General features: G+C 39.2%; 1 protein-coding gene across 3 annotated transcripts; it reads left to right on the top strand.

Annotated features, from left to right (window-relative positions):
• The first annotated feature begins 14693 nt into the window (after nucleotides 1-14693).
• LOC116613106 lies at nucleotides 14694-22965 on the top strand. Of its 3 annotated transcripts, none has more exons than XR_007307410.1 (3): nucleotides 14694-15458; nucleotides 21326-22291; nucleotides 22694-22965. XR_007307410.1 is itself a non-coding variant. In XM_048725687.1 (2 exons), the coding sequence occupies exons 1-2, from the start codon at nucleotides 15318-15320 to the stop codon at nucleotides 21464-21466; spliced, it is 891 nt and encodes a 296-aa protein (XP_048581644.1). In that variant the 5' UTR covers nucleotides 14707-15317; the 3' UTR covers nucleotides 21467-22965. The 3 variants fall into 3 exon arrangements, 1 of the variants encoding a protein (XP_048581644.1); XR_004294097.2 differs by having other exon boundaries at nucleotides 14707-16067; XM_048725687.1 differs by having other exon boundaries at nucleotides 14707-16067; nucleotides 21326-22965.
• Nucleotides 22966-25462: the final 2497 nt, after the last annotated feature.

The raw sequence follows: 25462 nt of genomic DNA, 5'->3' as shown, positions 1-25462 counted from the left end.
TACATAAATATAGAAGTGAATAAATATACAATGGTAGTGAAGATCCTCCATAGTCCTCCTCTAAAGACCTCTTTTTAGCTGTTGCGACGGGCGGGATTCACGAACACTCAGGAAGATTTAACTATCGACTCGTACTTCAGACAAAACGGTTCCTAAAATACTTCAGTCCATTTGAATCCGCTTACTTTCTCATGAAATACTGCCTTTTTTTCTGTGAACATACGAGTTTTGAACTAAAACTCATAAAAGCGTAAGACCGAGAGGGGCCTGAGAGTTGCGCGGCTGGATTACTGGCTGATTTGTGACACCACAGGGTAACCGCGCGATGACCACAAAACCAAGTCGCATAGCTTACCATATTTCTATACCTATGGAGCTCGTACAAAGTTCGCAAAATGTGAAATAATTTCAAGTCCATGTGTGTGGGTAGTCTGAATAGGGAGTAAATATCGAGGCCGCCATATTTCTTGTGTATTTGAATTTTATGAAACACAGAGGGAAGGGAATTGGTATACGATAGCAAACTACTAATACAAGGAAAAAGGGCGACTGATAGTATACTATAACCTACCTGCATTTTAGCATGCAACACGCATCGTTGCTTCAACCAAAACCTCGTGCCATAGTTGTGGTTCACTGAACTCAAATTATATTAGTATAAGTATTGCTTCCGCTCTTGCACTATACCACAGTGGTAATTATCATTTCCAGCACCGCTTGACCTCCGAATTCTCCAATGAGAGAGCTTAAAATGGCTGTCTAAGAATAGCACACCCGAAACAATGTGCTTTGTGTTTTTTCCTGCATAGCAATTTTCTCCGAAATTTACCTTCTCGCAATCTCTTTTACCTTTGTAAGTAAATGTTTACCAAACAAATCCTAAATCTCGAAGGTATACTTTTCTCTTTAACAGTATTAGGCGAAATACTCAAAGAAAAAGAACTTTGAAAGGAGAAAATCGGCCCGAAATTCAAGAAACACGCAGCTATGACCTCATGTCTTCCAAAGTGGCACTTCGTAAAAGTTTAAACTGCACCAGAAAAAAGAAAGGCGACTGTCCAAAAGAGTAAACGAGACAAGCACACAAAGCAGAATTAAGATCTTCCAATTTGTAACAAATATCTTCCAACCTTAACTTATATCCTCCAATTTGTAACTATTATAATCAGTGAGAATTTCCGGCAATTCTACTTTAAACATTAATCATTCATGTTTCTTCCTTGTTTTTGTTGTTGTTGTTGTTTGTAAAATTGCTTGAGGACCCAAACCTGTTCTGGCATCAATGAAGACACACTAAACGTGTTTTTACCGCTAAATTGATGTCAGGTCGACAAATCACAGATCACCATAGGCCTCTACTTTTTTACCGACCGAGAGAGATTCCCCTGGTGTTCCGAGGGTGGCTTTTCTCACAATTTTTGCTCAAAAGTACTCAGGAGTGAATGGGTTATTTTTCTTGAGGTCCTCCTTTTTCTGTCGACTTGCCCTTCAGGATTTTTTCTTCAATGGCTGCTCTCCGTTACAAGAGAAACTCCAAGCAAGCTGGATGCTTATGTAAAAAAATGATGCAGGATGTGCATAATGCATTTGTAGTTGTGCAGCTCAGCGAAACTTAACACAATCTGAGTAACAAAAAATACAAATAAAAACTTGTTCTTAAAATAAGGAACCAACATAATATAATAAACTAAAACAGTCAAACGTTTTGAAAACAAGTTAGAGTTTATGGTACTCACCCTTCGACAAAGTGCGCTGAAACAAGTAGGTTTCTTGTTTTAGCACACAAGTAACAGGCGTAATCGAACCCTCTGATAATTTATTATGGGGATATGGTGTGTCTATGGTTTTATAGAAGGAGGGTGTTTTTTGTACGGACCATCAAGACAAGTGTACATTTCAAAGACTATTAGCCCAAAATTTATAGAAGGGAAAATGAATAAAACTTTTTATCCAATATAGTAATTTCTACCAAAAACCTTTTATAAATTAATCTGGCAAGTCCAATACACTTCAGAGTGTAATTTCCTGATATGCTTATATCTAGAATGTACAGTATTTTAATGTATATTTTTAAATTCTGAAAAGAATAAAAACACCCATTTTGCTATAACATGACTTTCATAACATGATAGTACCTCCCTTTACACCCAAAGGAAGCCTTTTCTGATAATGACCACTTACGACCATTTATGACCAAAAGGTGAACTTACTTTCAAGACATAACGATGTTTGTAAGAAATGAATTACGCGTGACCATGAAACCAATTTTTAACGTGTCTGAAAGTGAAGATGAAAAAGAACTGCATCAGAATCATATTTTTCAAAAATTTATAGTAACAGATATATAATAATGCTAAATAAAAACAATAAAAACATTGTCCGGCTTTGAAAATAGCGTTTTCATTGTGTTGTACACTAAACATATCTAATAAAAAGTCGCACACTTAAAGTTATATCCTAGTTATCCTTTGGCTCAAAACCTGCATAGGAATCGAAATAAAATCATGTATACCTTGAGTCTTAATCGAGAAGACTGTCTTTACCGCTTCTTCGTAATTCAGTTTTGCTAGTAGTTTCCTGACATTCGAATACGAATCAAATGTTGTCAAGAAAGTGGAAGAATTTTAGCGCGCGTCATCTCTTTGTAAATTGGCTGCTGATGTTGCAGCGACGCCTCTGACGGCTGGAAGTCCTGTATAACTAAAGGCCGTTCCTCTCCAGATTCATTCATTCTCAATCATTTTTAAATTTAGAGGAAATTTTATTGGCAGGTAGTTCATAAATAAAGACGCAATAAAAATACTACGCAATATTTACAGTTTATAATTAAGTAATCAAAGAAATGGCGACGTAGCTTAAAAAAACACCAGTCGGTAAATGCTCACCCTGCCAACTCACTATGCCGGGTATATAACAAAGAGCGGATCCATTCTTCGAGTTTTTACTGATGAAAAGTGACTTCAGATGAAGCACAAGCAACGCCTTGCAGAAAACGTTATATACCATTACCGCGACTCGCCTACCTGGCTGGTATTAAACCAAAACAAAGGACATTCGGTACATCGACCTACTAAACTAGTCCCATATTGAAATCAGCTCAGCAAGCGTGTTACTTGAAAAAAAGTTGACGGATCTATGCAGGAGAAGTTCTGCACAGAAAAAGAAAATGAACGTCAAGGGCTGGGTGAAACAGCGCTTGGACCTTTGCACCAGTGCTTGCAAAGTTTTACTTTTAAGAAAGGAACTTGTGGAAATAAAGTATTTGTAGGAAAAACTGAATTGAGGGAACTTCTTCTAGACAGGGCAAATCAGGCACTTGAAGATTAAGACTTGCGATGCAAGTGTGGATCAAAACAGGCCAAACTACCCAAAACTGCGTTCATGTGTTCTATTTGTTAAATTTTGTTTTGATGACGATTTTATCCAGGTGTCAAACATAGTTGATGACTTTCCTAGAGGCTACATCATTAAACATGTCGGTCGAGCTTATTTGGAGTACAACTTCAGGGTACTCCAGGTGAAGTTCCAGGAACTCAGTTTTCTTTGATGGAGAGACTGGTAGAGCAAAATAGTCTGGCGAGGTGATAGTTATTTGAACAGAATGTATTCACGTTCAAAAAATTCCCAAGACTTAAACCAATCATGATATCTACAGGGTACTCTTGTTCCTGGGAACAGTTGAGCCAGAATTACTGCTATGAATTATAAATGCCCAAGGTAACATAAATCTGTTATCCCATTTCTTTCAACAGGAAGCAAGTGGTATGGTAAAAATCCATACCACTTGCTATGTAAGAATAAAGCTCAGTTGTGAAGGGGACAGAATGAGCCGCTTCTCCAATTTTATCAGCTTTGCATTACTGAATGCACATGATGATCTGCTTTCCTCGAAAGGTAAGTGTTATACAATTTGTAAAACTTCCCCAAGTGTGATAGAGATATTTCAGAATTATTGCTTTGAAGCGAAAAAGGTGAATTGTGTAATTTACATCGAGTAAAATTTAACACACACACAAATAATTATATAACAAGGACAAGAAGATTTTCAAAAAATAATCATAATAACAGCAGATACAGTAGATGAAGTAGTACACAAATAATTATATAACGAGGACAAGATGATTTTCAAAAAATAATCATAATAACAGCAGATACAGTAGATGAAGCAGTACACAAATAATTATATAACAAGGACAAGATGATTTTCAAAAAATAATCATAATAACAGCAGATACAGTAGATGAAGCAGTATCAGTCGATACATTTTTAATTCTAACGTTTATCCGAATAATATGTTCTCATCAAATTGACCCAGGTTTAGAAAATCGATTGGATTTACAAAATACCAACTTGTTAGGTTTAAGCAATCTTGAATTTTATTTGTTTAATATAAAAAATATCCGTCAAAAATAATACATAGATTCACGCACTGCCTAAAAGCGGAGCCCGCAATTAAACACTTTTGTATTGACTGATCAAGGTAGATTTAGGAGAGCTAGGGGTCTAGGATCCTGCTCTCCTCAACTTTAAAATTGATTTTTTAATGAGATTAAAAATACCAAAGTTTATTACCATCATCATTATTGCCATCATTTAATAATATAAATTATGCAGTACACTAAAGTACACTATTCCTGGTGTGACTATGGCTGTTAAAAGTTTGTAAAGTCTAATGGTAAATTATTGTATTGTATTACATTGCATTGTACTGTATAAAAATTCTTATGTTCCTTCATAGAAGTTACATTGTGAATATTTTTTTAAACAAACAATATTCTTACAAGCTTTTCCCTTGTGAAGAATATGTCATGGATGTAACCGCATTCTTAAGATCCCCCAAAATATAGTCAGTTTAGATGTTATATACTGTAGTTTTTATGTATCGATTTAGTGGCGATTCATTGGTATGATTATTCAGAAATATGTGCGGAAATTAAAATCCACAAATATATCTCCTTTCATGCATTACATATTCGTTCACACATCTTTTACCATATAGTGGCCTGTTGTTGGTGGCCCACTCAAAAAAATATGCAATGGAGAAAAACATATTGGCTTTGGAAGCAAATACTAAAAAAATACATCTAAGTCATCACTGACAGCTTGCTAATGCTATAACTTCTAATTTCAAACCCAACCGGTTCATTAATCTAGGTTTGGCGTAGAGAGGAGACAGCAAAGAATATCTACTGCATAAAAATAGTCGACGGGAAGAGGAAAATTTGACTTGAAAGGTTTGGAAAAAAAAATATGACAGTAATGCGAATAATTGGATTGAGCACTCTCTTGGCATTTCCCTTTTCCCATTATCTTAAGGTTAATATAAAACTGTTTTCTTTACAGGTGTATTATATTGAAAAAGAACAAGGTTGTTGCTAGTATCTCGCCCTTAAAAACCCTTCCCCTCATAAAAGTTCTCTTAATGTACATTTGAAAATATCCATACATATACTATATTCTCCCGCATAAAGTATCTTGTTACTTCTGATACATGCCTCTTGCAGCATGGCTGACATGGAGGAGCTTGAAAACATTTTGAGTACTAATGAGAAGAACCAACTAAAATGGAGCGGAAACTCCGATTAACTAAAAGATTCCCTTTGCACTTGATGGAGGAAGGAAGTAACGAAAAACTAGTAAGTGTAAACCAAATCGGGACGACAAGTGTACTAAAATTCGAATCGGTGACCGTTAACTATTACTCGAGCACGAACACGCTGAAGGTGCAAGGTGCGGGAAATGACGTTTATATAAGTACACTCACTACTCTAGCTACTAAAAGCAGTAGTAACGCCATGAATGAGATACAAACTGGAGCGAAAGAACAATTAGCGGCTGGATCGATCGAGAAGGAAAACAAGAAGGAAGAGCAGGTGGTGCACGATGCTCGGTATGAGGAAATCGAGGTCTTCATGGCGACTCAAAGAGTGTTTAACGCTAAAATTGAAGATAAAGTCACAAAGAATACCATCGAGATCGGAGAGCAAAGTATAGAAATAGAAGACTGGAAACAGAAGACAAAACACGGAATCTCCGATGTTAAAAGGGAATGTGAAAGTAAGATTGAAATGCTACGGTCCGAAGTAAGCGCTAGCATCAATGATGTTGCGAAAAAAATATCAAGCCTGACAAGTAAAGTGACAAGTGAATTTGAACTGATAAAAAACAAATCGACGTCAGCGGCAGAGACTATTCTGAAGATACTGGGAGAGCTGGGAGAAATTAAAGAGCAACTCGTGTATACAGAACAATCACTCACATCACGGATCACTCAATCGCCCTGTCTTAACCAGACCGAGGGCTCCACGATAGAAGTGACCAGCCCGCAAGACATGAACAGTCATAAAGATAGCCAGAGAATTAGTAAGGACGACAGTTAGGGACAAATCACATACACAGTCGATACTAAAAACCGTTTTGAAACGCTCCAGGACGAGGTGCAGCCAGGTGTACCAGAAAGCCGCTGTAAAAGAGCCAGTGAGACCTGGAAAAGACAACATAATGGACGTTCAAATACAAAACCATTGGAACAGACCAGTCCGACAATACAAACTAGGATGGACGCAAACAGAACCAAGCCCGAGACCAGTGAAGCAAAAGGTCCAATTCTACTGATCGGCGATACGATCCTGCGAGGAATCAAACAACGGCGATTTTGTCCAGATCGTTTCGTTAATAAACAATACGTCGCAGGAGGAACGAAAGAGCTTCTACAATACATACAAACTATGGACGACGACAGGAACGATTATGAACACATTATTGTACATTCAGGCACTAATGACATAGAGAAACTGCGTGTAAATGAAATCGCTGTTAACATGGAAAACTGTGTAAATGCACTCAAAGGTCGCTGGCCCATCTCCAGAATAGCTGTCAGTGGAATTTTGTATGCTCCTAAGAGAGATGGCACAAAATAGACGACACAAACTACTGCTACGAAGATATTTGCAGGGACAATAGGGCCCATTTTATCAACAATCAGCGGGTTACAAGTGACACCTTTGGAAACCTCGACCCAGAAGTTTTTTTACGACGATGTACACCTAAATAACAACATTGGAACAAAGAAGTTTGTTTCAAACATCAAAGCTAGAACCGGTTTGCGAAGGGACACAGAGAGAAGTGAAAGAAGAGCAAGAGCGCCACCGTATAAGCAGCAGAAAATGACAATGTGGGGCTCAGACGACCAATCATTCCCACCCTTGCAAGCCCTCAACGCATTAGCACATTATTTTACAAGGCACCGTCCAAGCTAAGTGCTCTTTTTGTTATATTTATTTAACATTCATGATATCTTCTCCAGAATATTCAAAATTAAGAATCGGCTGCTGGAATATTAATGGCTTCAGCAGTAAAACGTTTGGAAACAAATTAAACCAAAATGACTGTCTGGATACAATTAACAAGCATGAAATTTTTGGAATAGTTGAGACACATGCAAACACCAATACAAACTTTAAGCATTATGTAAAACATAAAGTTCAAACAATTCACGAAGTTATGGGGAAATAGTAATATATATTAAGAATAATATAAACAATGGCGTTGCATACACGCCATCAATAAATAAGAACTTTTTGTGGATAAAACTTAAAAAAACATATTTTCATTTGAAGAAAGATATTTATATAGGAACAGTTTATCTAAGTCCACAAAGAGAGAATAACAATGAATTACTTGATGATCTCGAAATAGAAATACTTAATTTTTCAACAAAAGGTGACGTCATCGTACAAGGTGACTTTAATGCGCGAACTGGAGCTTGTATAGGAATATGTATTAAATGATTATAACAGCAAAAACTTCTTCGAACTTCCAAAAGATTATGAGACAGATACAACAAATCGCAGAAATTCTCAAGACGTAAACACGACAAATAGCCGAGGGAAAAATCTTATAGAGCTTTGTACGGCTTTCAATCTCAGAATTCTAAAGGGAAGATCAGTTGGGAATCTCGAAGGGAAAAAACATGTTTCAAATATGACGAAAGTAGTGTTGTAGATTATGTGATTGCTTCAAGTAATATCATGAATAGCATTAACTATTTTATTGTCAAACCTCTGGAGCCACATCTAACTGATCATTGCTCTCTATCTTATGCTTTATCTGTCCAGAGCCCATCAAAGGGTGCAGAGGCAGAGAGGACAGACCAAAATGAAGGATTAACAGAATTCAAAAGACTTATCTGGAAGGACGGAATACAGGAGAAATTGAAAGAGATTTTAGTTTCTAATGATATTCAACAAAAACTAAGCGACGCACTTAAAAACAATAGCACAGAGACAATGACCGCTCAATTTACGCAAGCGCTTAAAGAGGCATGCGAGGCGACGGGCATGAAATATCAAAACACAAAAACGGTAAACAATCAGAACAACAAACCATGGTTTGACGAGGAAAGTAAAACAGAAAAAGAAAACATTCGCTCGCTTGGACACCGAATCTCGAAAGAACCAAAAAATCACATTCCTTAAGAGATGCTCTGAATCGGAAAAGGAGAATCTTTAAAAAAACGTGCAAAAGAAAAAAAGAAAATCATAACGCGAACATAATCAATAATATCGATTTTAGAAATTCTAAGGCTTTATGGAGACAGTTGAAAAACTGTTTCCACATCGGTAAGTCAACAAAAGCGTCCCCAATTGAGACTGAAAATGCGGAAACATTTTTTCAGCACTTCAAAAATTTGAATGCAACAAATGAAGCACAGCCCAAGCAAAATGGACGAATAGATCATGGAAACTATCGGGAGGGGCTCCTGGACTACAGAATAAGCGAGGAAGAAATTATAAAAGCCATAGAAAAACTAAAATCTGGGAAGACACCAGGCGCGGACAACATATTGAACGAATTTTTAAAGTGCACCAAGTTTCTAAAATGGCTTCTCGGCGTAAACCGATACTGTAGCTCGAACGCGTGTAGGGCTGAATTAGGACGATTCCCTCTCAGAACAAAAGCAAAGTGTAGAGCGATCAAACTTTGGCTTAAACTTTCAAAAAAAAAAAATGGGAATAACGAAACACTCTCCCGCAAAGCATTCGCTGCCATATCTAATTATGAAAACAAGAACTTTTGGCGAAGAAAAATTAAACAAATACTAGACCTTGCGGGTGGGAGCGATATTTGGCTGACTGGCACAAACACTCCCGAAGCAACATACAGTTTTCTTCAACAAAGGCTTTATGACATTGAATAACAGACATGGCTTAGCTCTATTCAAAATGACAACGGAAAAGACCAAGCCCAAAAGAACAAATTGCGTACGCTCATAAAATTTAAACTGTCCCACAATTTAGAAGATTATCTAACGGACGTAAAAAATATTGACCATAGGATTGCCCTTACTAAATTCAGGCTAAGCAATCATAAGCTAGCAATTGAAACTGGAAGGTATGAAAAGCCATATAAAAACGAAGGAAAATGCTTAGTATGCCAGACAGGTAAAGTGGAGGGTGAAGAGCATTTTCTGCTAGAATGTCCGGCCTATATAAATGATCGGGATAATTTACTGAAATTCCTTAAAACGCTTGCAGGTATTAATGTTAGACACCACGCCAACAAAGAAAATAATTTCGTCAGAATTATGGGATTGAGCCGGAATGGAAACGTAAATCGGCGCTTAGCGAAACATATTTTTGAATGTATGAAGGGAAGAATTGTGAAGCTGGATGACAATGTACGGTGACGTCACCTAATCATTCGAAACAACAAGAAAAAAATGCAAAAGGGAAAGTAAGAAAAACATATCAACACCATTCAATATCATTGACTTTCTTTCGTAGACATTTTTTTATCGCTATTTTGAATCGGTAGTGTAATCGATCTTCCGCCCCGTTTGAAAATCAGTTTGTTGGAGGCGAAATTCGACTGTGGACGGAGAAAATTGTAGATTCTTTGATTGAAACAATCCATGACTGTAATAGAGATTCTCACATTTTTTCCAATTTCTTAGACGTTTGGAAGTTTGTTTTTCTCGAGTGGAGGCGAACGTGTCAGCGAAGCGTGGTTACATAGCTTGCGCTGGCAGGCAGGAAGAACCACAAGGCTCCCGCGCGGTGACCAAAAAACTCAGTCGCATAGTTATATACCATTTTTCTATACCCATGGGGCTCCTTGTTGATGGCTCCGCTATCAACAAGGTACTCCGGCAGCCCAAACTGGACAGTCACAAACTTCGGTGCTCTTATTTTATTTTCGAATCTACGACTGTCACTGCGCTATTTAACTCAACATGGTACTGGGTTCATTCGAAAATCACTTGACTAGAAAGACGTGGCCACCTTATCGGGCTAGAATGGCTGAAATAGTTAAAGACCGTAAAGATATCGCCGGCATTGCATCAAGATAGTTCGTCCACGTTTACCGAAGCGAAACACCATAGCGGTAGCAAATTCTTGAAACCAAGATAACTGTGTGCGTGTTTCCATTACTAAGCAAAGCACCAACATCAGTGTGGATGATGCCCAGAGAGCCTTCGTACCGTCCTTGTTTCTTACAAATGTGATGTCGCTAATGCCCAAAATTGAACCCTCAAATATATGGTTATAACTAGCATCACACAGCGCAAATTCTTACATCTTCGGAATGGCAAATGACCACAGAATATCGTTAGCTAGTTAGTCAAATCGAATTGTTTGAGAAATCTGGACATTTTAAGGGGGGTGGGGACACTACAAAATAAAGCATTTCCGACCAGAATACACGTAACAATTTGAATTTGGACATGTGGTGCTACTGCTCATCGAGCATTCCCTACTAAATTTGAGATTGACATCAGTGACCATGACAACAATTGCCAAGGAAATTGAATCTGTTCACTGTTCAGTTCACGATTTTGACAGTATCAGTTATTGGGCTGAGCCTCGTTTAGCATGTTCAGCCTTGTCAAAACAGGCCGGCAGGCGGCCAGAATCGACGGCTACTCTCATTTCTCGGCCGGGTACTTTTGCTCAAATTTCAAAAATAAAAGCATGATTCCAGACGCTACTTGCCGTTTCTTTTATTAAATTTCTGTCAGTTTTCTGATAGCTTCCGTAATCTGAAAAATGTCGTTTTTTTCCCTTCTCTGATGTATGTGTGACATCGTTGTTTACGTTGTGCGAAAACTACCGGCAACACGTAAGTACAGGAGCAAACAGGAGTGGTGCAATTAGCGGGCGCCCGCACGACGCACGGAAATTTACGAGCCGAGCCTCGTTTTGAAGTCTGGAAGTTTCGCACAAACTGAAACATGTCCTCCGGACGAAAACGCAGGATTACGCACTTTTTTCCTAAACAAAAAGGTAAGTGATACTTTGATTTCGTAATGTCTTGCCTTTATTACATTTCCTTTGTTTCTGAGGGATGAAAGTGTATAAAGAAATAACTTAGGGACAATCGCAGAATATATACTTACTTAACTATGTGCTCTGGGGTTCGTTTCTCAAAGTGCCCGATAAACTCGGAAACCTGGAAAGTAACCCGGTAAGTCCCCGATAGACTTTACGGGTGTTTCTACAAACCCCCGCTATTTTCAAGCCGGGAAAAAATCCCGGTGACTTACCGGGAATCACTTTAAATGCGAAAAATACCTGAAAGATACCTGCAAACGATGTTTTCCCCTAATATTTTCGGCTATATTTATAGATCAATTTTTCTTCTTGGATTAGCCAAGTTGAAATATTTAATTTGGTGCTTTTTTGCCGATTAAATTGCTTCATTTTCGAGTCGTGTCGAGTTGTAGTAAGTTTTCATCATAGAGGAAAGCCTTCCACTGCCCGGTAAGAAGTGGGCCAATCACGGCTAACATCATTTTGTGGGATTCCCTACCAGCCAATCAGGTTTCATCTCTGTCAAATGGTTTGAGATTTAGCTGTCACCGTGCGCCCCCAAAAATGTAAACAACTTTTACAAGTTATTGGAAGTTTTGCTACAAAATTATACTTTATTTACCTGTTCCTTTGTCTTTTTTCGAAAAGTGCCGATGCTACAGGATTGTTTAGGGAGCCAGTTGTCTACAGACATCGACAAATCTAGTCTTATTATCGAAATTCAATAATTATTTAGCCAATCTATTCTAAACTTTTGAAAATTATAATTTGCTTATCGGGAACCCGTAAACAACCGGGACGCTACACCGCTAGCTTTGAGAAACGCTCTTCCTCGCCCGATAAAGTTTCCCGTAAACTCTCCCGGTAACCTAACGGGCCCGACAATTACCGGGACTTTTGATAAAACGACCCACGGACATTTCTGATATTCGCCACGCCTCGTGATCTCGCACATGCTCGCTAGTTGTACTGTTTTTTTGGGGGGGCTTTTGTACGTTTTGGAACATGCGAACGCCGAAATATGAGTAAGGTTTCTACGGAGAGGTCCGGACCAAGGACATTTTGAACTGGTATAACTACGTTTTTGAGAGGATTTCACGGTATTTAAAGGAACGGAAACTGGCGTAAACAAAGCACCAGAGTTCCCAAGAGAGTATGAATTATTCATTTGTTTTCGGATACCGTAATTAGTTCTTTGTCTGTTAATTTTTTATCGATTTTCGGGCTGCCTATCGAACCGCTTAAATTTCATCATTTCGATTTGATCACTCAAACACTACTACTCCTTTCCGTCAGTCGCTAGAAATTATTATGGACCGCAATATACACTGACAGTACCCTCCGGTCCCATAAATCATGAAATTATCATCTGATTTATTTATTTATTTTTATTCTAGATGATCCACCAGAGGAGATTGAGCTACAAGTGCTTTCATCCACGTCAGCTGCAACTTGCAAGGCTCCTTCACAAGGGACGACACTTGAATTTGATGACCATGTGATCCTTCAAATATTTGATGTAACTTGTAAAAAAAACAAAATTGATCCTTTCAGATGACAAACATAATAAATGTCATAATGCAGTGAGCAGTGAGGCCATGTTACTTTTTTTCACCATAACGTTACGTGTTGTTCAAACAATTATGATAAGAATGATAAACCATATCATATTGTTTCTTCAGTATTTGATAACATATAAAGTCCATTTAATTTTGTAGATGCTGGTGCTGAAGAAGACTTAACTGACAGTGGTGCAGGTCCTTCTGCTGGATCTACTAGTTACGGAGCATCTTCAGTTTGTTCTAAATGTATTATTTCACTTCATTTTACCTACTTAAGTCATGTAACAGATGATGTGAATTTCCAATAGAAGGAATAGATGTTTGTAGAAGGTTTGGCAATTGTTTTTGTCCGCTGAGGACTGATGGGTGTTTCCTTCTTCATTGGTGAAGCGTATCTGTGATTTAATATTAATTGATCAATGTCTCAAAATGTCATTTTTCTTTCAGTCTGTATTGCTGATGAGGCTCCTACCATCCCCCTCGAAGAAGGAAGAGGCCTTGTAGAGTCTCTGTTTGACACCAAGAACAAACATGTGCACAGATACTACACATGCCGATTTGACAACTGTTCCTCCATCTCACACACTGAAAGCCAAAGAGTGAAACACCTGACATACAAGTTCAAGCACGACTGGCTTTTTGAGAAGGTTTCCTTTGACCTGAACGTAGGGGTTTGGTGGCTAGTGTATGTGGAGGGTGAAGGGATGTACTGCCTCCTGTGCAGGAAGCACAAGCAGGTAAACCAGCAAAACAAAAGTGACAAGTTTGTCTTGCTGCCTTCCGTCAGGTTTAAGAAGGCTGCGGTGACATAAAAAAGATGATGCCGCCCTTAAGGAATTACTTGAACAACACAAAGCAAAAGAATTTACGTGCCAGGATGACCAGTATTTGCGACTTAAGATACGTCGGCAACAGTTGTGGAGGACACCAAGTTCCATTTAATCGAATTCTGGATGATAATCTGAAAATGTCTTAACCAGATAACTGAAGTCAATCAATACATGGAAGGGCTGAAGACTTGCTGCATGCTGGGCCTTGTTCAAGCCTATCCAGAGAAATTCAGAACTGTGTTTGAGGTGCCAAAGAAACTCACAGCAGAAATGTTGGATGACTTTTTTGATGTCAAGTACAGCCCAAGGGATAGTAACAAGTTCCATGCTGAAACAGAAGTCATTTTCAACTTAACACAGTACTTGGAAGATATTAAGAAGGGGCAAATTTCTTCTATACTAGAGGGAAAAGAAGTTGTTGTCACTCTAAATCATGTCATACGGTTTTTAACTGGATCGCATGGCATTCCTGCTATAGGATTTACTCCTAGACCATCCATCCATTTTAATCAAGACAATCCCAACAGAAAGCTTACTGCAAATACTTGTGCGAACCAGCTGACACTCACAGTTGATGGTAGAATCAGAAAGTATGAGCATTTCTCTCAGGATTTTACATTTTGTATGTTCAACTCCCCAGGGTTTGGATTGCTTTGAAGAGTAATGCTCTTCCATATACCAAGTAAAAACTCACAACATTGAGTTACTCCGAAGCACGAAACAAGGTAGTAACTAAAGGGATTTCTTTTTTCTTTTGATGTCATTCAACTCCTCACTCAGAGTAGAGCCAGAGACGTAAAAGGAATTAATAGTCTGCCATATATGTCAAAATAATAAGAGGTCAGTATAACTCAGATAAGCTTTCATTTCGGCATAGAACTTCCATAGAACTAAATAAAATAATATTTTTGTTGAGAATTCGCCTTTTCTCCAAATCCTTCTTTATACATCATTTCTAAAATCACAAAATACAAACTTGCGACATTCTTAGCAATAGTAACTACTTATCTATTTATATACGAAGTAGAAACTTGGTCGGTTTGCCCTTCACCAAACGAGACACGAAATTTAAACCCACGTTGTTTCGTTGCTTTCGCCGGAAATTATTCTAAGTGTACTCACTCGTGTTTAACGGCTGGATAGGGAAAACCACCAGCTTGTAACATTCCATGCATGCTTAGACACGCAAGAAACTAAATGGTAACGCGGTTTCTTTCCGTTTTTAATACCTTTTTTCGTAGAAAGATGAGATCGCGAGCAAACTTAAATATTACTTTTGCTTACGATTAGACAGTTAAACAGGTTTTTGAGGTGGAATTTCTTGTTTAAGTAATCAGACTCTCTAAACAAAGCTGATAAATATATTGCACTGGTTTTGAGTGACGTGGCTTTCAGTTTCGCCTGCCGGTAGTTCTGGCGCTACTATGAGGAAAAGGAAAGCATGTTCTGCGCTCAGCGGACTAGATACGGCAAAAAAATCCAGAGGCCGTCCTACTAAACACAGCCACATCTGCACGACACGCTGTGTGTGGGAGGCAACAGGTGGAGAGGACCTTACTCTTGCCGATCACCAGGGCCCAATGAGATAGACGACTTTAATAAATACATGAGTAATGGGGGCGTACCACTACATGGAGTGCGCGTATGCGAGATACGTTGGAGGGAAATGTGGTGCGAACCGAGTTAATCCGCGAAATGTGCAGTGTATAAGTATTGTGGAATGCACCAGTGAACACTTCTTCTGGCGCGTGCAGGTAAGAACTTATTCGTTTGCGATTCCACACATAACTATGGAAAACAAACGCTCCAATCAGAAAAATGCCAACGCAAAACGAAGTCATAAGAAATCTAACAAATCTACGGCCGTAAATGGAGCTAAGCAATCTGGATCAGTACAACAAGAGCACAGAAAGCCCTCTGAGGTAGTCATCGCTGGTGATTCGATGATTAAGTACATTAATGGGTGGAATTTATCCAATGCATCGCAGCGAGTGAATGTCAAGTCCTTTTCTGGAGCCCGGGTTAGTGACATGGCTGACTATATTAAGCCATTGATTCGCAAAAAACCTGAGAGTATTGTACTTCACATCGGAACAAACGATCTCCGAGACTCGGAGCCCCACAATGTCGCTGACGGAGTTGTAGATCTCGCACATCAAATCGAATCTGCTGATATTTCTGTAGCTGTGTCGGGGTTAATAACAAGATCGGATTCTGAGGAGCTTACCGGCCGGGTGAAGGAAACGAATCGTTTACTTCGTTCCTTTTGTAACCAGAACGGTTGGGAATTTGTCCCTAATACCAACATTACATCGGCTCATCTAAATACAAAAGGACTTCACTTGAACAAGTCAGGCACCCAGGTACTCCAGAGAAATTTTAATTCAATGTTAAATAAGTGATTGGGTGAAAGTGTGAGCGCTAATTCGCCGGCTTATTCACTTCTCGACCAGCCTAAATTATTTTCTAAAAATATTTCATCTAACAATGATTATATTCCATCTGGCCCAACAGCTAGAGGCTTCAAAATGGCTTTTTTAAATATTGTCAGTATTCCAAAATATATAGATGAAATTCGGACGTCTAAATTAATGAATTCATTCGATATTTTAGGTTTTAGTGAGACCAGGCTCGATGACACTTATACAGACGCGGAATTAAAAATTCATGGATATGATATCTTCAGGAAAGACAGAAATCGCGATGGTGGCGGTGTGTGTGTATATATCCGCAGCTCCATCAATTGTGTTAATAGAAAAGAAATTGTTCCTGAAGATGTCGAAGCTGTCTGTTTAGAAATTCGTAAACCAAACAGTCGGCCTTTCATTGTTAGTGTTGTCTATCGTCCTGAGTCTCCGATCGAATATTTTAATCGCTTCGAAGAGTTAATAAAGGCAGTAGACGATGAAGACAAAGAGCACGTGATTCTTGGGGATTTAAATTGTTGTTTACTCAAGAAGAAAGTCTTTGATAATAAAACAAAAAAGTTAAAATCAATTTATGAAGCATATCAACTATCCCAGTTGATAAACGAGCCTACGCGTATAACAATTGATTCTAAAAGCCTAATTGATCACTTTGTCACATCGTCTCCTGACAAAATAAACTCATCAGGCGTAATTCACATTGGTCCGAGTGATCATAGTTTGATCTATGGAATAAGAAAGATAAACCCTTATAGGTGTGCGCAAGATAAAGCAAAAACCATTGAAATACGTAATTTTAAACATTTCGATCAACAAAAGTTTGTAAAGGACCTCCTTACTCAGTCGTGGGAACAGATTGTTTTGTGTCATGACACTAATGAGATGTGGGCACATTGGAAAGACCTGTTTCTAAACGTGTTAGACAGGCATGCCCCTGTAGAATCTAAAAGAAAAAAAGCATTTAATGTCCCATGGCTGACCAGAGAGATCAAAGATTTAATTAATAACAGAGATAAGTTAAAGCGCAAAGCAATGGTGAGTAAATTACGTAATGACTGGGATGATTTTAAGGCATCCCGAAATAAAGTAAACATTGCCTTGCGCCAAGCCAAATCCAACTATTATCGTAATAAGATTGCAAATCAAAAGAATAATCCCAAAGAGGCTTGGAAAACGATAAATAGTCTACTTGGTCGCACCAAAGAAAATACAACTGTAAATGAACTTAAATTTGACGACCAAAGCCTTTTTTCACAAGAACATATTGCCGAAGCATTTAATGATTATTTTTCTAATGTTGGTCCAAAATTGGCAAGTTCAATGGCAAACCCTAGTAAATCATTTGAGCATTTTATTAAGCCATGTAGTGCTCAAATGTCACGTTTTAAGTTAGTATCCAATACAAAAGTACTAAAGCTTTTGGGTTGCCTTTCTAATGCCAAAGCGACTGGTATTGACAAAATCTCTGGAAAAATACTCAAGTGTGCAGCCCATGCCATTTCTCCATCTCTCACTTACATTTTTAACAACTCTATAATTTCCAACTGTTTTCCAGATGAGTGGAAAATGGCTAGGGTTTTGCCCCTCTTTAAAAAAGGCTCTAAGACTATTCCCGACAACTATAGACCAATAAGTATATTACCAGTGATTAGCAAACTAATGGAAAAAATAATGTATGAACAGTTATACGATCATTTTACAGCAAACCAAATTTTATCCGAACAACAATTTGGCTTTCGAAGACTACACTCTACTGTTTCTGCTCTCCTTGATAGCACTAATAGCTGGTATATTAACATGGACAGACAAAAGTTTAATTTAGTTGTATTTTTGGATCTAAAAAAGGCATTTGATACCGTTAATCATGACATTTTGCTTCGAAAACTAGAATTGAATGGTATCACTGGAAATGCCCTTTTATTAATTCAATCTTATTTGTCCAACCGTAAACAGAAATGCCAGCTAAACAGTACAGTGTCCTCTGAAAGTAAAATCACATGTGGCATTCCTCAGGGTTCAATTCTTGGCCAACTTTTCTTCCTCTTATATATTAATGATCTACCAGAGTGTCTATTGCACACTACTCCTAGATTATTTGCTGACGATACAAACTTGACAGCGTCTGGTAGTACTGTAGGGGAAGTTGAGTTGGCCATGAATTCGGACCTTGAGCAAGTGAAAGAATGGCTCTTGGCTAATAAATTAAGTCTCAATGTAGCAAAAACAGAATTCTTATTAATAGGATCCCACCACAAGCTAAGAACCCTTCCTTGCAAACCTTCTATTTCTATTGATAACAAGGAACTAAAACAAGTTCAGCAAAGTAGGGTTCTTGGTGTGGAAATTGACGAACACCTAAATTGGGATCAGCACATTGATTCTCTTGCTAAAAAAGTCAGTTCTGGTATAGGAGCCATGAAACGAATTTCTGAATTTGCTAATCAAAATACATTAGTCTCTATTTATAATGCAATCATCCAACCACACCTTAACTACTGTAGCGAGGTGTGGGATACTCTTGGGCAATGTAACACAATCCGTCTTCAAAAATTGCAAAATAGGGCGGCAAGGGTGATCACAAACAGGTCAAATGACACCCCTGCAACAGAGGCTCTAGCTGAATTGGGCTGGCAAAATTTAGAGACCCAGCGAGCAAAGACAAAAGCCAAACAAATGTTTAAAGTTTTGCATGATATGGCTCCAAACTGTCTCACGGACCTTTTCAGCTTAAAGAAAAATATTACAAATTACAATCTCAGAGGCTCCTCCACCTCGCTACAGCTGCCACTCCCAAAAACTGAATTTATGAAAAAAAGTTTCAGCTATGATGGAGCTAAATTATGGAATTCCCTCCCAGAGGCTAGTCGAGATTGTACAAGTTTATCATCATTTGTCAGAGAATTAGAGGCTCACACTTTTATCTAAACAAATAATTAGTTTAGCGTATTTATAGTATTATATATCCACATAGATCAAGTTTTTTTTTTCTTTCGTTATTTGTTTAAATACTTTTACTTATAGTTATATTTCTAATTATTATAGATATATATATATATATATATATTTTTTTCCACACGCCCCTTGTGGAAATCAGCTGTTGTTGACGGGGCAAGCGTGTCTTAAATAAAGTCTATCTATCTATCTATCTATCTATCTATGGACTAAAGTTTTACGGTCAAAAGGCCGACTACGAAGAACTCACCATATGCCCTCTCCATCGTGAGTCACAGGGAGTACGTTGGTATAGTAATCGACGCAGCTGCGTCTGTCCATCATTCTGGGCTTTACACCAGCGGGCTAAAGCGGATCGGGGAATTACTCTTCCGCAATCCAAGGTGCTTTATGAAACGACTGGTGTTGTAATTCCTGTAGGAGCCGGTGAGTAACTCCCCTACCGCATGCACCCTACGTTTACCTTAGCCTGTACAGAGGCGCTATTTATCGTCACACATTGTTTTTTTGCGAACATATTTGGGGAGGCAATGCGCACATTGTCGCAGAGATTGGTGATTTTGCGAGCTGGTAGTTTTGTGAAGAAATGCCGGAATTCGGTAGCTTAACGAGCGGATGGTGCGAGCTTATTCTGCCTCTTGTAATCATAGGGGACCCAGAAACCAAAATCATGACAGCCGAAAATCAAAAAAATAAAAAGTACTGAAATCTTACACCCCTTTCCCCCAAATGACCGCGCACCACACAGAGGATATTCCAAAAACAAAAACAGACGCAACAAAGCATGTTGAACACAGGCTATGTATACATTTATTCGATTCCACCCATTCGAATGCCATTCTGAACATTCTCTACCAACCATTCCCATTCCAGAATGATAGGAAAAAAACGCGCCCTAAATATAACAGAATAAAATGTAGAACCTCAATTTGTGTAACAAATATAGCAATGGGTAGTTACATCGTAGTAATTGCTTAATTATTTATTTTTCTATAGGAAAATGACCAGGATGTCACAGAGTTGTGTCAGTCATTTCTAAATCTGACTGTTGAGGACAAGGAAACAAGTGTGTATATACCAGAAGGTACCGACGGAAGTAGCACTGCCGAGTCATCTGATCCGCAATCCGATACCGAGGAATCGATAGCTACTCGACGCGAATATCTTAACACTTTTCTCCAAAGCTGTAACGTCTCTAAAATAGGTCCGTGTAAAAAACCATGGGATGATGCAAGTACTCGCACTAGAAGAGCCCATGTGATTAAAGCCAAGGATATTGTCGTGGCAGTGCTGAATGTTATCACACCTGGAGATAGCGCTTCGCTCTGGCAGGCATTACAGACCTCGAAACTAGTAGAGAAAGAGCTTGGTTATGAAGAGTCGTCGGCTGATGAAAAATATATCTTTGCATTAGCGGAAACGTATGACAACGCGGCCAGTTGGGACACGCGCAGGCAGATTTTGTCTATCATGTGCGATCTTGTCACTGTCAAGCAACTCAAAAAGTACCTACCTTGTATCAACGAGTATCGGATTAAGGTAGCGCGACAGCATCGGCTTGTGTATGGAAGAGGCATGCCCCTCCCTCGCAATCGGAGTGCAAGGATGAGGGTCGATACTTGTCAGATCAATCACTTCCTCGCATCTATTACGAGTACGAATTTAGTTCGGGATCTGCTCTTCGACCAAAAGTATCTGAAACTCTCGACTGGTGAGGTGCTGGAAACCCCTAACGTTATCCGGACAATGATCCCGGAAAGGATCGTTGTGCAATACCAGCACTACTGCAAGGAGCAAGGATTCAAACCTTTTGGAAGAACAACTATGCTGAACATCCGTTCAGCGTGTAGCGCAACCTGTGTCACTGCAGGGATTAGACTACATAGCGGCCGAAGGCATTCGATGACCTTTGTGATATTGTTAAACGCTTACAAGAACGCGGGGCAATGTCAAGAGATGTTACAGATAGAATTCTTAGCTCGCTGAAGACCAGCAAACAATATCCAGAAGGGAGAGGGGGGGGTGGTGGTAAATGCCCTTTACTGTATTTTTTCCCTGGGGGGGGGGGGTGAAAATTCCAAAGGGGTTGGGGGTCATACCTCGGACCCCCTCCCCCACCCATGGGGGGAGGGGGAGTATGGATATTTTCTGGAGCTACACAATAGGTGCAATAGGTGGATAAATACAAGTAAACGAATATATATTTTTCGCATTGTCTAAACTTAGGTTATCGTTATTTTCAGGTTCATGTCTCGCTCTCGTCCGCTATCGCCGACCATTGCAGTACCTATGCGCTCAGTGATGTCAAGGAGGAATCCTTTAGTAGCTCATGTCATCATGTACGTGATCAAAGTGTCTCCAGTGCGAGGGCTTGGAGCATGTGATTGTGGAGACTCGAGATGCTCTCGCTAGTGACGATCTGCCACTGGACGCGGACGAGCTCTTGGATCTGCGCTACACCTGCGACCAAGCTGCACAAGACATCCACACATGGGAAGCCCATCAATAACGTAGCACAAGACAGGAGATGGCAAGGCACGACGTGGTAAACGGTTTGAGCCCCTCGTCAGTTCTCATAACGATCAACTGGGCCATGAAATTTCTGCCCCGAAAGTTCAGGAAATCACAAACCGATTGGTTTGCCAAACGGGGCATTTCTTGGCATATATGTGTTGCCCTACAAAAAAAAGAAGATGGCAAAATGAAGACACAAACATTTGTACATATTGTACAAAACTGCAGCCAGGATGCTTCATGTGTCATCAGAATTATCGAGCACGTTCCGCGAACCTTGAAAGAGAATAACATCGATATCACAGAGGCGTTTCTCCGGCAAGACAATGCTGGCTGTTATCACGGAGGAGTGACACTAGCGGCATGTTCCTTTATTAAGCAGAAAACTGGAATTCGTGTATCCAGGGTTGACTTTAGTGATCCTCAGGGTGGCTAAGGCCCCTGTGACCGGAAGGCGGCCACTATCAAGGCGCATGTACGAAGGTTCCTTGACGAAGGGCATGATGTCACCACAGCACAGGAATTCAGGGACGCTATTAGAGACCTTAAGATCCGACGACGGCGGGGTCTACGACGGCGGGCGGAAGTGGCGAATAACACTTAAATGGATTCCCTCGCGCGGTTGTTGACAAGCCCTTGCCGTAGCCGGTCTCTCTACAACGCCATTCACAGTGTTTTGCCGTCGCACGGACAACGTAAGTTTTCAAAGCTAAAAATTCACTTTATTTCCTCGATAAAAGTCCTGAAAATTGTCACAAATTGTCAATAAACTATCCTCAATTGTATCTAAGAGGTTGAGGAAATATAACAATCAGGAAATTTCCACATGGCTAATCAAAATTCAACGAGCGAGCAGGCGGATAAAAACAAAAGTAACTAGATTGGAAAATTCTGTTTTAACTGATGAAAAAGGTTGTTTTGGGGATAACAATCGTATAAAAGATTGTGTATGGGTAGAGTGGTACTTTATGTGATGTATGGTTAAAAAATAGTCTTTGCCGCTTAATTTATAAAAAAAAAATAAGAGGATACATTTTACTAAACAATTGTTTCGTATGCATTTCAGTTTGTTTACGTTTCTTTTCTTAACTCTTCAGACCCTTTGAATGGTCCGAAAAACACGACGAATGCCTTATACAGGAGGTACTAACTCTCGAACCATTCAAGGAAAAAAAGGGAAGCATAGAAAGGAAAGAATCTGGGAAGAGATCTCAGAAAATCTAAACTCACTGAGTGTGCCGGTTTTTAAAGTAGACAAAAGGTCGGTACGAGAGCGTTTACAGCTGCTGAGCGAGAAATATAAGAAGAAGATGAGTGAGGAGCGAAAAGCATCAGGCATAGAGACAGACCTGTCAGAGGTGAAAAGAGGCTAAGAAGAGGTTACGGAGAAGGCGAAGGAAGTGAGTGAGCAGGGCACGGCGAAAAGCAGCTGTGAAAAAAAGCAAGCAGAGGAGATGAGATGAGGAGTGCGATGGAGGGTATGGCGAAACGAAAGCGCGAAGGAGACGACCTAAAAGTGAAAAAGAGAAAACAAGTATAATGAAGGAGTTGAAAGAAAAAGAGCTGGAAATACAGGCCAGAAATGTGGAAGCTCAGGAGAGGGCTCAACAACAACAGAGCAACATGCTACAAGCTATGCTTCAGCAACAACAAAAACAAATGCAAGACATGCAAGCAATGATGCTCCAACAGCAGCAACAACAAATGCAGCTCCTTGAAAGACTGTTAAACAAAGAAGACTAGTATACCTTGGACCATTTTTTTTACTGTTTGACTCTTTTCAACTCTTTTTCATATATACCATTGTGTATATTATATACTATAAGCATACTATATTTCTTAACTATTATTATCATGACATAATTTTTATACTATTGCATGTACAACTTGTATTAAGAAGAAAATGTAGAAGTATTTACAGTACAGTATTTACAGAATCTACAATTTACAGGCAAGCATTTCTTGCCCTTTCAATAAAACAGCCCAACTTTACACAAAATATTACTGACTGATAGAAAAAATAGATTTTTGTCTTCAAAAGGAACTGAATACTCGTATGTATATACAGACAGCTTCATGCTGTTAAGGATTATGTATGAGTGAGTGTGTAAGCACGTCACTGAAGTTGGTACCAAAGGCCAGCGTCTCGCCCAGCGGTTCTTTTATGTCAGCCACTACAGGTTAATAAAGGGTGGTAAGAAATGGGACTTCCTTATCTGAATAGACAAGGGTTCACAGTTCCCAATGTAGAGAGCCAGGCTTTTTCGCCTCTGAAAAATGTCAATTTAACTTGACCTGGATGGGTTTGAACCCTATGGCCTTCTTGCTTGAGAAGTGAAGCATGTACTACTAAGATTTTGCATCACTCTCTAAATGATGTAATAAAGGTTATGAAAATAATAATTTATGTTACCAAGCAAAGTACTGTTGCAAGGTTGGAGGATCACAGTTAAAAAAATCAGATGTGATATTTTTCCGTACAGGCAGGTCAAAGCATTCCTAAATATGGCAGAGACTAAATACTTTTTTCCAACAGAACTTAATGAAATCTTGAATCTTGGTTTTTCTTGAAATCCAAAAATTTAAAAAAGTTAAGAATATCTCAAAATAACCAATCTACTGACGACCTTACAGCACTCATTGCCTTCATTGAATGCCTCCATGTCGGGTGTTAAACCTCCTGCCCCATTTCAAAATGGGACCTGGAGGTGGACACGCAAAGGATAGGCAGGGTCTCCATTAAAAGACTCTGGCCTGCTTCAAAGTCACAACAACATGCATTTGGTCCAACAGGGCAGCCAGAGTCTTTTAACATCCCTGAGTCATGCTTTCGGCCCTCTGTGAACATGAACATTATCACTATATTACAGTATATACTTTATGCATGTGGATGATATGATTATCATGATCATTACTACTGCAATAATAGTTGCAATAGTGATGAGGATTATAGAGGATGACGGAGCTACAAACCATAAATCTTCAAAAATGAATATAGCTATACCCCCCCACTCCATCTCACCTCTCCACAACCCATTTTCGTGTAATCACCCCCTAGGTAGTCTTACTGACAAAATCCTTTAATGTTATTTATTGTGCATTTGTATAGTCTGCAAAACTAGTTGGGAATCAGAGGATTTTAGATTAACAAGTATAAACATCAAAAGGCTGCATAATAATATTTTCTTTGGGAAAAAGAAAAAAACATGATAAAGAAAAAGACATATTTGATAATTTACCTACTGGGCCGTACATATTCGCCACCATTCCATTTGGGACTACTACGGACTGAAATTTAATGGCATGGACACGTTTATGTCCATTATAAACGATGCGTTGATGTACGCCTGGCCTGCATATCGGCGGAACTGTCCCATCGACAAAGCCGAAACAGTTGTCCAGTGGGCTTCCCTTGTTGTAAATGGCCTCTGCATATTGCTGGTCGTTCCATGTAGTCAGGCGAAGGTGTTGAAGGTAGTAAACAGTGTCAAATACAGTGTTAGATATCATGCTGAGTTCAGGGACAGATCGGTGAAAGCAGTGAATGAGGTCACTGTAGCGACAGGGGTAAGCCATTCTTCGCAGCAATATGCAGAGGCCCTAAATCCCATCGCACACTGTTCCTTGGTGGCAGGTATAGCTGTCAGGTAGTCCCATTGCCTCGGCGACAATAGGAATGTGATGTTTTTTTTCGTCCTGAACTCTGCTAAGGACTCTGCATCATCGATACCGAAGGTTCTTAAATGTTCTTTCTTACAGCATTTAAGGATTTCTAAAAGTCACTTAAATGTAACATCTGAGAATTCTTAAATAGCATCGTAAAGACAATTAAAGATGGTATTTAAGTTGTCTTTCGGAATGTTTCC

Source organism: Nematostella vectensis, chromosome 3 (assembly GCF_932526225.1).
Source record: "Nematostella vectensis chromosome 3, jaNemVect1.1, whole genome shotgun sequence".
Classification (NCBI taxonomy): domain Eukaryota; kingdom Metazoa; phylum Cnidaria; class Anthozoa; order Actiniaria; family Edwardsiidae; genus Nematostella; species Nematostella vectensis.
This window is presented reverse-complemented; position numbering and strand designations above follow the sequence as displayed.

What these genes read in the sequence shown, in the direction of transcription:
- LOC116613106 (XM_048725687.1), top strand. Translation starts at nt 15,318, where the DNA reads ATGGGGGCGTACCACTACATGGAGTGCGCGTATGCGAGATACGTTGGA. An exon ending in TGAACAAGTCAGGCACCCAG is followed by an intron (nt 16,068 to 21,325) that starts GTACTCCAGAGA and finishes CGTTATTTTCAG; the next exon opens with GTTCATGTCTCGCTCTCGTC.